Below are 13028 nucleotides of genomic sequence, written 5' to 3'. Positions count from 1 at the left end.
CTAATTCAAGATATTATTAATAGTGGAAATTGGGGGATAGGGCGAAGAGGTACTTATTTTTGTCATGAACCTAAAACTGCTATGAAAATAAAGTCTATTAATTAAAAACAAAAGTTATAAAGAATATTCTTGATACAACCAAAGGACTCTGATCATAGACTATATAATAAGAAACGGTGTAACAAAATTAAATTTGAGTATAATAATAGTATTATGTAGGAAAGTGTGGTTGTGGTTGCTTTAGGAAATACAGTAATTATAGGGTCAAGTTATATGCTCAACTCACTTATAAACAATTTTTAAAAATGAATGTATGCATAATGTTGGGAGTAAAGCAAATGCAGCAAATTATTAACAATGATTAATAAATCTAAGTTAAGGGTGTATGAATGTTACACTATTCTTAAAACTTTTCTCAGGTTTGAACGTTTCCAAAAGAAAAAAAAATGAGCTGAAAGGAAAAAAATTTAATACAGACATCAATGTCACTATTCTCATTAAAGAGCAAATGAACAATCTATGATTTATATAGGGGCAATAATGAAAATATAAACATGCTGCAAAGCCTACTATTGCTACTTACCCAAGTACAGTGCCTGTTTCTTGGTAATTTACTTGAATAAACTTGCCAAAACGACTTGAATTGTTATTATGAGCGGTCTTTGCATTTCCAAAGGCCTGTCAAAATAAAAAATTATCATTTCATTTTTAAAAAATGTAAAATCCTGCTTAGGTTAGCTCAGGGACACAATGCTACAGAGATAGCAGAAAAGCAACTCTACCTTTAGACTCATATAGTTCAGATAAAGTAAAAGTGAGCAACTAATAAGTGACATAAAACCAAGAAGGTAATATTTTATGCTATTTATAAAATAAAACATAATTTTAATAACTTAATGCTCATTAAAAATTCAGATTCCAATTTCACATTCTTGAGCCAGCAAATTTTCTTAACACATTTATATATGTATTTTAAAAAATTCTAAACTGAAATAAAGAGCTAGGTAAAAAATAATTATGTCAAAATAATTATAATTTTACAATAGTATAAAAGAAGTATCATTACATAATGTACTACACTTTATGACATCTACTTAAAACAAAGCTACACTACTATTTAAAAACAATAAAAAATACAGTCTTCTTCAATTGTTACCTAAAATCTATACCATGCAATGAAATATTATCCAACAATAAAGATGAATTACTGATACAGACAAGTATCAAACATTATGTCAAGGGAAGAAACCAGGCACAAGAGTACACATTATAATACGAAATTCTAGAAAAGACAAAGAATAACAAGTAGTAGATCGTAAGTCGTCTGGAAATGGATGTGGGTTAGAAAATTTCTACAAAGGGGCACAAGGGGTAATGAAAATATTCTATAGCTTGATTGTACGATGGTGATTACATGTGTATTGTACATTTATCAAAAATCATTGAATAGTATATTTTCAATGTCTACATTTAATTGTGATATCTCAATAAAATTTAAATTTAAATTTAAAGAAAGGATCCATGTTGAACTCACATACATATTCAACAGGACATACTGCTGAAAAGGAGAAGCCAGTCTCAAAACTCTACATACTGCAGGATTCTATCTGTATGACATTTTGAAAAACAAAAAAAAATCAATGAAGAAATGACAAGTAGTTCTCATGAATTATGGGAATACATGGTGATGGCAAGGATATAAAGATAAGGAATAGCATGAGGGAGTTTTATGGGGTAGTAAAACTATTCTGTATCCAGATTGTATATAAATGATTATACAAATATATATGTGTTTTAAAATTCATAGAATTTTTCTGTAAGGTTATTTCTTTACATTTCAATATCTACTTTAAAAATAAATCATTAATAAGGCCAGAAAAAGACAATTTCAGATATAAAAATCTGAAAATATTCATCTTAAGGCAATCCACACTAAAGGAAACATTAAAAGAAGTCCTTCATGCAGGAGGGAAATGATATATTCAAATATGAATCAACATAGGAAATAAGAATAGCTGAAATGGGAGCTACATGAGTAAAAATATAAAATATTTTTTATTAATCTCTTGAAAAGACCATTGAGAGTGAGGGCAGAGAAATGCTAAAGTAAAAATCTATGAAAATCTTTTCCCTTACATGAAAGAAATAAGACTAGCAAAACTGTCAGAATCAACTTTTTGATGACTCTGTAAATTAACCAACGGCTTGAAATAATCCTTCGTAGGGGAATGTTTAATGAAGGAAAATAGCTGAATCTTGGTAAGAAAAATAGGCATAATGACATTTTAACTTACCCAATTACCATCTCCCTCTCCCTAATTCCACACTGAAAAGAAAACCAACACCCTACAATTACAGTTTTTCAAAAAGCAGCCTAGAAGTCACTGGATGGATTAGACCAGAGTTAAAACTAACTAAAGCTCTGTCCCAGACACAATTTTCATAATTTGACCTATATAGCCTTTCCTTGGAAAACCTCAAAAAGCTACCTTTATTTGACCTGATTTGGAGATCACCCACTGAGAATAGCCTTTTTCCCTCATGTGTGTTTGTGAAAAACAATAACAGATAACTGTTTAAACACTGTAACTGCCTAAAGTGGTGATAAAAAGATTAGGCAAAAAACACAGTAACAACTCAAAAGGAAAAGATGGTTCATAACATGTACAAAGGGACTTTGAAAAGATCTAAAATATTAAATATTCCTGGAAATGTAGAAGGTACTGGTTTATGTACAGGACTGTGCACATGCTCAGGAATGTGTGCACACTCACAGAGAGTTGAGACCTATGGTTAACAATTGAGGCTCTATGTAAACAGGAAGTAAATGTAAGGAAGAGTTGACAACTTCCCGGTGAAGTATTGAGTGTTATCCCAACATGGACACAGAACCTTGTAGAAAAGGCTAGGAACCTTATTTCTTCAGGAAATTTAAAGAAATCCCTGTCTAATCATCTAACCATTGGGCTATGTAAAGAATTTGATGGCTTCACTCAAAAAAAGGAAAACAGACATTGCAAAGAAGTCATGGAACAACCAAAGAGCAATAACAAAGCAACCACCACAAACCCTGAGAGGAGGAAAAATCTTATTTCCAGAACTGCCACACTATATTAACAAAAATGCATAGTTTTCACTAAAGAATTATGAGATATGCAAAGTGTAAGAAAGTATGGACATAAGAAAATTTTTAAAAATAATAAAAAGAAATTGTCGCTGACAAAATCCAGATGTTGGACTTTCTTGGCAAAGATGTTTTATCAGCTATTTTAAATATTCTTCCAACAACTAAAGAGCATTATGACAAAGATGCTTTAACAATAGAGAATTTCAGTTAAGAGGTAGAAATTACAAAAATTGTAAGAATTCTTGTGTTCAAAGGTACATTAAATAAATTAAAAATTCATTTGAGGAACTCAAGTAAAGATAGGAGCAAGAAGAAGAATCAGCAAACTTGAATAATTAATCAAGATGATCCAATCTAAGAAACAGGAAAAAATGGAACAAAGCTTCAGAAACTGTGGAGCCACCAATAAACTTATTAAGATATGGGAATGTATAATGAGAAAATCAGAAGGAGAGGATAGAGCAAAAAGGAAAAAATAATTTAACAAAGAATAGACAAAAACTTCCCAAATGTCACAAAAAACATTACACAACCAAGAAGCTCAATAAACTCCAAATACGAAGAACTAAAACAGATCTGTACTTGGACAAATCATGATCAAACTGTTCAAAGAAAAAAAATTAATCTTATAAACAGCAAGAAAAAGGCAACATATGTCATACAAAGGATCATCAATGAGATTACATCTAATTGCTCAAAAGAAATGATTAAGGATAGAAGACAATGGAATTCACTTCAAAGCACTGAGAATAAGGCAATCAAGAAACAAAATGATAAAAAAAAGAAAAAAAGAATCCAGATAAAAGGAAAAAATAAAATTATCCAAATTCATAGATGACATGACCTTATACACAGAAAAGGTGAAGGAACCAAAAAAAACTATTAGATCGAATCAATGAATTCAACGAAGCTGCAGGATACAAGTACAATATTTTTTAAAAATCAATTATATCCTCTATACTAGCAATAACAACCAGAAAACAACATTAAGAGAAACCATTCTATACATGGTAGTATCAAAAAAACTAAAATACTTAGGAATAATTTAACAAAAGAGGTGCAAGACTTGTATACTACAAAATTTCAAATATTGTTATAGGAAGTTAAAGATATCCAGTGTTCATAGTTTAGAAAACTAAATATTGTGGAGACCTACAGATTCAGCATAATCCCTATCAAAATCTAAGGTATCATTTTTGAAGAAATTGACAGGTCAATTCTAAAGTCAACATGAAAAGTCAAGAACCTCGAAATGCTCAATCTGGAGGGAGAAGAAATCTGGAGAATTCACATTTCCTGATTTCAAAAATTACCAAACCTATAGTAATCAAGACCATGTAGTACTAGCAGAGAGATAAACATACAGATCAATGGGTTAGAACTGAGATTAAGAAATAAAACCTTGCATTAATTGTCAACTGATTTTCAACAAGGATACCAAGACAATTCAATGGGGCAGTCTTTTTAACACACGTGGATATCCACATACAAATGAAACTGGACTCCCACCTCATACCATATAAAAAAAAAATTCAAAATGAATCAAAGACCTAAATGTCAGCTAAAAGTATAAAACTTTGAGGAGAAAACATAGATGTAAATCTTTATAACCTTGGATTTAGCAATGGTTCCTTAAAACACCACCAAAAGTACAAGCTACAAAAGTAAAAGTAAATTCTACTTCATCAAAATTAAATATTTTGTACATCAAAGGACACAAACGAGAAAATGAAAAGACAATTCACGAAATAGGAGAAAATATTTGCAAATCACATACCTGATCCACAACTGGATAAATATATAAAGAACAGGACAAAATATTTGCAAATCATATATCTGATCCACATCCAGAATATATAAGGAATTCTTATGACTCAGTAGTAAATAGACAAAGACTTCAATTCTAAAATGGGCAAAGAATTTGAATAAACATTTCTCCACAGATGATATACAAATAGCCACAAGCATGTGAAAAACATGCTCAACATCATTAGTCATTAGGGAAATGCAAATCAAAATCACAATGAGATACCACTTCACACACACTAAGATGATTATAATCACTAACATATGCTGAAGAGAACTGGAAGAATATGGAACCCTCATACATTACTGGCAAGAAAGTAAAATGGTACAGGCACTTCAAAAAACAGTTTGACAGTTCCTCAATCAATTAAACACAGCTATGACATGACACAACAATTCCACTCCTAAGTATATACCAAAGAGAACTGAGAACACACATTCCCACAAAATCTTACACATGAATGGTTGTAACATTATTCACACAGCCAAAAAATGAAAATAACGCAAATATCCAACCAACGTATGAAAGAATAAACAAAATGTGATATGTCTATACAATGAAATATGATTAAGGAATAAAAAGATATTAAGTATTAACATCCTACAATATGAATGGACCTTTAAAACACCAGGGTAAGTGAAAGAAGTCAGACACAAAAGAATACATTTATATATGAAATATCTGGAATAGGTAATTCCATAGAGACAGAAAGCAGATTGGTGGTTTCCAGGGGCTGGGGGGAGGGCAGAATGGGAAGTGACTGATTATTGGTTACGGGGTTTGCTTTTGGAATGAAAACATTAAAATGTTTTGAAACTAGAAGAGGTAGGGGTTGCATAACAATTTGAATGAATTAAATGCCACTGAACTATATAACACTAATTTTAATGTTATATGAATTTCACTAAGATAATTGGGGGGAAAAAAAAGAAGGCAGAAAAAGATAAAGGGAACAAGGAACATATGGGATTAGGAAAAAATACAAGAAGACAGACTCATTTAAACATATAAGGAATCTCATTAAATATCAATAGTATAAACAGCCCAATTAAAAGCCACAGATGATCACATTACATAAAAAAGCAAGAACCAACCATAAGCTGTCTACAAATATAGTTCTTTAAATATAAATATAACAAGCTACAAGACAAAGAATAAAAAAAGGATATCTTGCTAATACTAGTCAAAAGAAAGCTAGAGTGGCTACATTAGTATCAGTGTAGACTCCCGAGTAAAGAATATTACCAAGAAAAAGAGAATTATTTCATAATGATAAAAAGGACAATTAATCAAAAAAAAAAGCACCTTTGATAATAAATGTTTATGTACCAACAAGAGAGTTTCACATGCAAGATGCAAAACCTAACAGAACTTAGAGGAGTAATGGAAAAATCTACAAGTATAGCTGGAGGTATCAAGACCTCTGCCCCAATAATTAATAGAATAAATAGAAAGAAAATCAGCAAGGATGTTAAGACTTCAACAACACTATCAACCAAATTAACAACACTGATACACGAAAACTCTCCTCCCAGTAACAGCAGAGTACAAATCATGCAAAAAGAATATTTACCAAAAAAGATTATATTCAATAAATTTAAAAGGATTCCAGTTTTACCATGGAATCTAACCACAAGATAATTAAATTACAAATAAGTAACAGACAGTATCTAAATATCTGTGAATACCACAAACCTAAGTAACCCATGATTCGAAGAAATCAAAAGGGAAATTAGCAAATATTTTGAACTAAATGAAAATGAAAACACAATATATATCAGAATTTGTTGGATGCCACTAAAAGGCAGATTTTATACCACTAACTGACTTTACTGAAAAAGAAGAAAGGTCTCAAATCAATGGCCTCAGACACCACACTCAGAAACTAAAAGAATAAGTGTAATGTAATTAAATTACATTAAATATAAAGCAAAAAATAATAAAGATAAAAGCTGAAATTAATGAAATATAAAACTGCAAAACAAAAAAAAAATTCACGAAATCAAAAGCTGTTGCTTTGTATAATAGAGAAAGGTTATATAAAACATGTTGCCGATGAATAGGACAACTCAGATTAAGTAATTTCTTTGAAAAACAAAGTATCAATGGAAACTACAAAAATACATCAGAACTAATATCTGCATCTAGCCAGGCTGCAGAATACAAGATCAAAATAGCAATATCAACTATATTTCTATATACTAGGAACAAACAATAAAAAATTTTTAAATATCAGTTTTGAAAAATCGATAAATATCTTACCAAAGATGTAAAAGGCATGTACATTGAAAACGAGACTGCTGAAAGAAATTATAGTTCTTAATAAATGAAAAAATATACTTGTTCATCAGTAAGATGACTTAATATTGTTAGCATGTCAGTTCTCCCCAAACTGAACTATAGATTCAATGCTATCCTAACCAAAGTCCAAAAAGGCTTTTATGAGGAAATTGACAATTTAGTTCTAAATGTATCCGGAAATTAAAGAACCCAGAATATCCAAACAATTCTGCAAATGAAGAACAAAACTGGATAATTAATACTACCTAATTTCAAGAATTATTGTAAAGCTATCTAATGAAAACAGCGTAGCACTGACATAAAGACAAATAGATCAATGGAACAAAAGATAGAATCCAAAAACAAACCCACATATACATGGACAAATGTTTTTTGACAAAGATACAAATGCAGTAAGATGAAACACTTAATAGTCTTGAAACAAATGGATATTCATAGGTAAACACTGGATCTATACCTTGCACTTTATACAAAAATGAACTCAGAGTGCACTACAGACCTAACTGCAAAACCTGAAAGTATAAAATGAATGGAAAAAAGAGTATGAGAAAATCTTTGCAATCATGCAGTTAGGTAAAGTAGCCTTCAATAAAACACCAAAAGCACAATACGTAGAAAAAAATGGCTAAATTGTACTTTACTAAATTTAAAATTCTGCTCTTCAAGGGTACTATTAAGAGAGGATTAAATCTGGGGAAATTCCACCAAGGAGGTGAAAAATCTATACAATAAAAACTTTAAGACATTAATGAAAGAAATTACGAAGACACAAATAAATGGAAAAGTATTCTATGCTCCTGGATTGGATGAATTAACATTGTTAAATGTCCATACTACTCAAAGCAATCTACAGATTCATGCAATTCCTATCAAAATTCCAATGGCATTTTTCAAAGAACGAGGAAAAAAATCCTACAATTTGCAGTCACAAAAGACCCTGAACAGCCAAAGCAATCCTGAAAAAGAAGAACAAAGCTGAAGGCATCATATTTCCTGATTCTGAACTATATTATAAAGCTACAGTAGCCGAAACAGTATGGTATTGGCATTGAAACAGACATATAGATCAGTGGAAGAAAACAGAGCTGAGAAATAAATGCATGCATATATGGTCTATTAATTAATGGCAAAAGAGCCAAGAACATACAATAAGAAAAGGACAATCTCCTCAATAAACAGTGCTGAGAAAAGTGAACAGCCACATGCGAGACTGAAACTAAACCCCTAACTAAAACCAAGCAGAAAAATCAACTAAAAATGAATCAAACACATGAATGTAAGACCTAAAACCCTAGAAGAAAACACAGGGGTAAAACACTGGTCTTGAAGACAATTTTTTTTTTGGGGGGGGGGGGGGGGGGGGGGAAGGGGAGTATTTGACACCAAAAGCAAAAATAAATAAGTAGGACTACACCAAACCAAAAAGCTTCTACACAGCAAGGGAACCCATTAGCAAAATGAAAATGCAACCTACCAAATGGAAGGAAATATTTGCAAATCATGTATCTGCTAAGGGGTTAATATCCAAAATATATTAACAACCTATACGACTCAATAGCAAAAAATAAACAACCCCATTAAAAATGGACAGAGGTACTGAATAGACATTTTTTCATAGAAGACCTATAGATGGCCAACAGGTACATAAAGAGATACTTAACATCACTCATCGTCAGGGAAATGGAAATCAAAACAATAATGAGACATCACTTCACACCTGTGAGAATGGCTATCAGTCAAAAGACAAGAGATAACAATTGTTAGGATGTGGAGAAAGAAAACCTTTGTGCACTATTGGTGGTAATGTAAATTGATGCAGCCACTATGGAAAACAACATGGAAGTTCCTCAAAAACTTAAATATAACTACCATATGATCCAGTAATTCTACTTCTGGGCATATTATATCTGAAGGAAATGAAATTATTATCTGAAAGAGATATCTGCACTCCCATGTTCATTGTAACATTACTCATAGCCAAGACATGGAAACAGTCTAAGTGTCCATCGAGAGATGAATGGATAAAGAAAATGTAGCATATGTAGAATGACTATATAAGGGTTAGCAAGGATATGGAATAACTGTCACACATTGCTTGGTGGGGCTTATAAAACGGTACCTATAATCACTTTGGGAAAGTTTGGCAGTTTCTTAAAAAGTTAAATATATACCTATCATATGACCCAGTTATTCTACTCCTAGAAATTTACCCAAGAATAAGGAAAGTGTATGTCCACACAAAGAACCTGTATAAAGCTTTATGTGTAAAAACCAAAAACTGGAAACAATTTAAATGTCCATCAATGGGTAAATAGGTAAACAAAGTGTGGTATAGCCATACAATGGAATACTACCTGATCAAAAGGAATGAATCACTGATACATACAACTACATGGATGAATCTCAGAATAATTACACCGAGTAAGAAAAGTCAAACATAAAGAGGACATATTATATAATTACGTTTATATAAAATTATATAAAATACAACCTAATCCATAGTGACAGAAAGCACACTAAGTAGTTTCTTGTACATGAGTGAACTGGAAGGGGTGTTAAAGACGGATTACCAAGAGATATGAGGAAACTTTAGGAATAATGGATATGTTCAGTATCTTGACTGTGGTGGTGGTGGCTTAAGGGACATATACATATGTCAAAATTTATCAAATTGTACACTTCAAATATGTGCAGTTCACTGTATCTCAACTATATCTCACAAAATCTTTAAAAACTAAGTAACATTACCTTACAGAACTAAAAAAATTTTTCCCATATTCTCTACATTTTCAAAAGTGAACTCTTAGAATTTCAATGCTAGGCACTGATGTTAAGTTTTCAAAGATACAAATATACTGACAAAAATCTTTCCCCAATCACCTACTCCAACAACCCTATTTCAGATGGAAGTCCTGCCCCTGCTCCTTCCCTTTACAGGGAGATATGTATGACTCCGATTATCTTTCTTTTGCATCGCCATGACCAAAAGACACCGTTAGAAAAAAATATTGCCACTGTCACACTCTTCAATCTTCCACACTGTTTTTTTGCTTTCCCATCTTCCAGGTTTTCTTGGTAACTAAAAATGATATCTATACTTCTATTGAGCTTCATTTTATTTTCTTGCATATAACAGGCTTTTATTTTTAATTTTTAAAGACATGTTTAAGAATAAGAAGAGTATTTCTACACACCTCAAGGACTGGTCCAGCTCCAAGAATAATCTGTTCCACTCCACTGGCAAATCCTTTCTGACTGAGAGCAGTAAGGTGGTGAATAAGAAAGTTTGTGCTTTGAGTCTTGCCAGAACCACTCTCTCCTGAAATCACAATGCACTGATTCTTTTTGCGCTGAAGCATGGCATGATAAGCTACATCAGCCACAGCATAAATGTGGGGTTCAAGTTTTCCCAATTGATGGTTATCATACATTTTGACATATTTGGGGTTATAAATAGGAAGAAACTTGAATGGGTTAATAACTATTAGAATACTGCCAACATACGTGTATATTTTCTCGTGCTTAAAGCGATTTCGTAGATTTTCTAAAAGAGTTTTCTCATTCAAATCAGGTAAGCTACATAAATCATCAACATCTTTCTGCTGAGGCTGTGGAAGAAAACCTCGTTCCATCATCCTGCGTCGTTCTTCTGTTACTCGTAGCCATGACTGAAGACTACCATAATGGATTGATCCATCAAGGTTTTTTTCCCTCAGAAGAAACCGATAGTCCTCTCCACTCAGGCGATTTTCCAGAGCCATTCGGGGCCACAACATCATTCGTTGAACTGGACAGTCTGTTGGATTGAGTATCCATTCTTCTCCACCAAATTCTTTTACCTCTGCTAGAACATAACATTTTGTTTTGTCAAGATGAAGTCTATTTATAAGAGAGTCAATCACCTCAGCAGCTGTGGAGTTTTTTCTGGCAAGAACTGGACAGTAGATTGTCCCTTCTGAAATTGTCCCAGGATATATATGTAATGTATGTTCATTATCCTCAAAGCGTCGTCTTCCTCCATCATTTATATTCATATTGGATCCTGTCCCATCAGCATGGATAGTACATGTTCAAGACTGTGCAAAACATTTTCATGGCAAAAGATCTGTAACATAAAAGAGGTTCAATATTTAGAAGTCATATTACACAATCATTGCTTTCTGATGCTCAAGAAATAAATGTTTAATTGTCATGTTGATTATATCTTTAGGAATACACAATCCTCAATCTTAGTACAGGAAGTCTATTTTTTTTTTTTAAGATCTGATTGGCTTTATTAAGTGACTCATAAATTGGGCAGCATCTCACCTAGCAACTAGAAGGGTACTAAGGAGAAACAGTCTTGAAAATGGTCTCACTGAGACCACATATTACATTTTATTGTCCAATTGTGGGCACTTTCTAAAAAATTATTTTGTCTTCTACTATCTCAAATGTTTCTAAGGTACCTGAGATTATAATCAAGTATTTCCTTTATATCTGAGGAGCCTCTCCCTGAATAGATGGACAGAATAATCACACAAATCTAATCACCCTGCATTGAAAAGCGCTCATAGATAAACCAAAAAACAAGGAAAAATGTCATCAATGGAGCAAAAATTTTGTGATATTAAAAACGGTTAAGATGAGAGAAATTAAACTATCTTAATTAACCAAGAAATGAGAGAGACGTGCTACAGAACAGAAACATTTTCAAGTATTTTTTTTACTTCTAAGTCTGTCATTTTCATATCTATGTGATCTTTTGTCTCCATTTAAACTTCATAATTGTTTTAATTGCTCATTTATCGCCTTGAAAATCCTAAATGAACTGCTCTTTTGATTGATTTTATTTTCTATCTTTCTCAGCATTAGATGGCTTAATTTGAGAATTTAGCTTTAAAGGTACACTTTTTGATGGTTTTTTTTTCTGTCTTTCATACATTTACTGAAAACCTACTACTTACTGCTTTTTTAAAACACGACCACAATATCATTAATAGCACCTTTAAAAATCAACAGTTTTCAATATTACTAGTCAGTGGTCGATTTCCCCAGTTATCTCATAAATATTTTTGTTACAGTTGGTCTATTCAAATCAGGAGATCTATCCTGAAATAACACTGAGGCTATACTCTGAGCTGACAGGTTCCTAGTTGTAAGGTTATGTTCGCATTTTCCTGAATCCCTAAGTATATGACTTCATGTAAACTGTGGCCTCTGGCACCAGTCAACAGCAAAGCTACTCCTTAGTCAAGCCAGCTGTGCCCTGCACTACTCCAGGAGACACACTGTGTAACCACAGTCTGATCTCTAAAGGTGTACAATATGGCAGCCCTAGAACTAAACTCAGAAATATCTTTTTCAACAGAAGAGCAGAGGAGCCCTACCTATCCTGGCCCATGGTTCCCAACAATGAGACCAACTGCAATGGCACTTCCCCGTTTACCTCAAAAAAGCCAAAACCTCAGCTGTTTTACCTGTAGGTTCCCAGACATAGCCCTACTTGCTGCTTTGCATTCTATTCCCTTTCTGAGACATAAAAATGCTTCTCTTTTTTGAGTACCATTTATGTAAATTTGGTTTTCTCTTTTTGTTACTTTATCAATCATTGCTCTGTGTTTAAGAAAAAGAGGTTGCCTCAAAATATCACTCACAGATACATCTTGACAGCAAGCCATGAGCGCTTATCAGGATCAGCTGGGCAACATTTTAAAAATATATATTTCTAGACCCAATAATGTTCCTGAGGTTGGGAAATCAGGCAATTCTACTGTTGTTGGTCCAGAGCATAGCGTGTGGGAATCAATGGCC

General features: G+C 32.5%; 1 protein-coding gene across 10 annotated transcripts in view; it reads right to left on the bottom strand.

Annotated features, from left to right (window-relative positions):
* MYO9A (myosin IXA) overlaps nt 1-13028 on the bottom strand; it is a 224161-nt gene that overhangs the window by 175841 nt on the left and 35292 nt on the right. For all 10 annotated transcript variants that reach the window (XM_036217683.1, XM_036217679.1, XM_036217682.1 and 7 more), the window contains exons 2-3: nt 10430-11340; nt 584-678 (exon numbers count right to left, since the gene is read on the bottom strand). In XM_036217683.1, coding sequence (XP_036073576.1) covers nt 584-678; nt 10430-11269 — 935 coding nt within the window. In that variant the 5' untranslated portion in view covers nt 11270-11340. The remainder of the gene's footprint in view (nt 1-583; nt 679-10429; nt 11341-13028) is intronic.

Source organism: Rousettus aegyptiacus, unplaced genomic scaffold (assembly GCF_014176215.1).
Source record: "Rousettus aegyptiacus isolate mRouAeg1 unplaced genomic scaffold, mRouAeg1.p scaffold_m13_p_3, whole genome shotgun sequence".
NCBI lineage: Eukaryota > Metazoa > Chordata > Mammalia > Chiroptera > Pteropodidae > Rousettus > Rousettus aegyptiacus.
The sequence above is the reverse complement of the archived record's forward strand: the minus strand, read 5'-3'. Positions and strand labels throughout refer to the sequence as shown.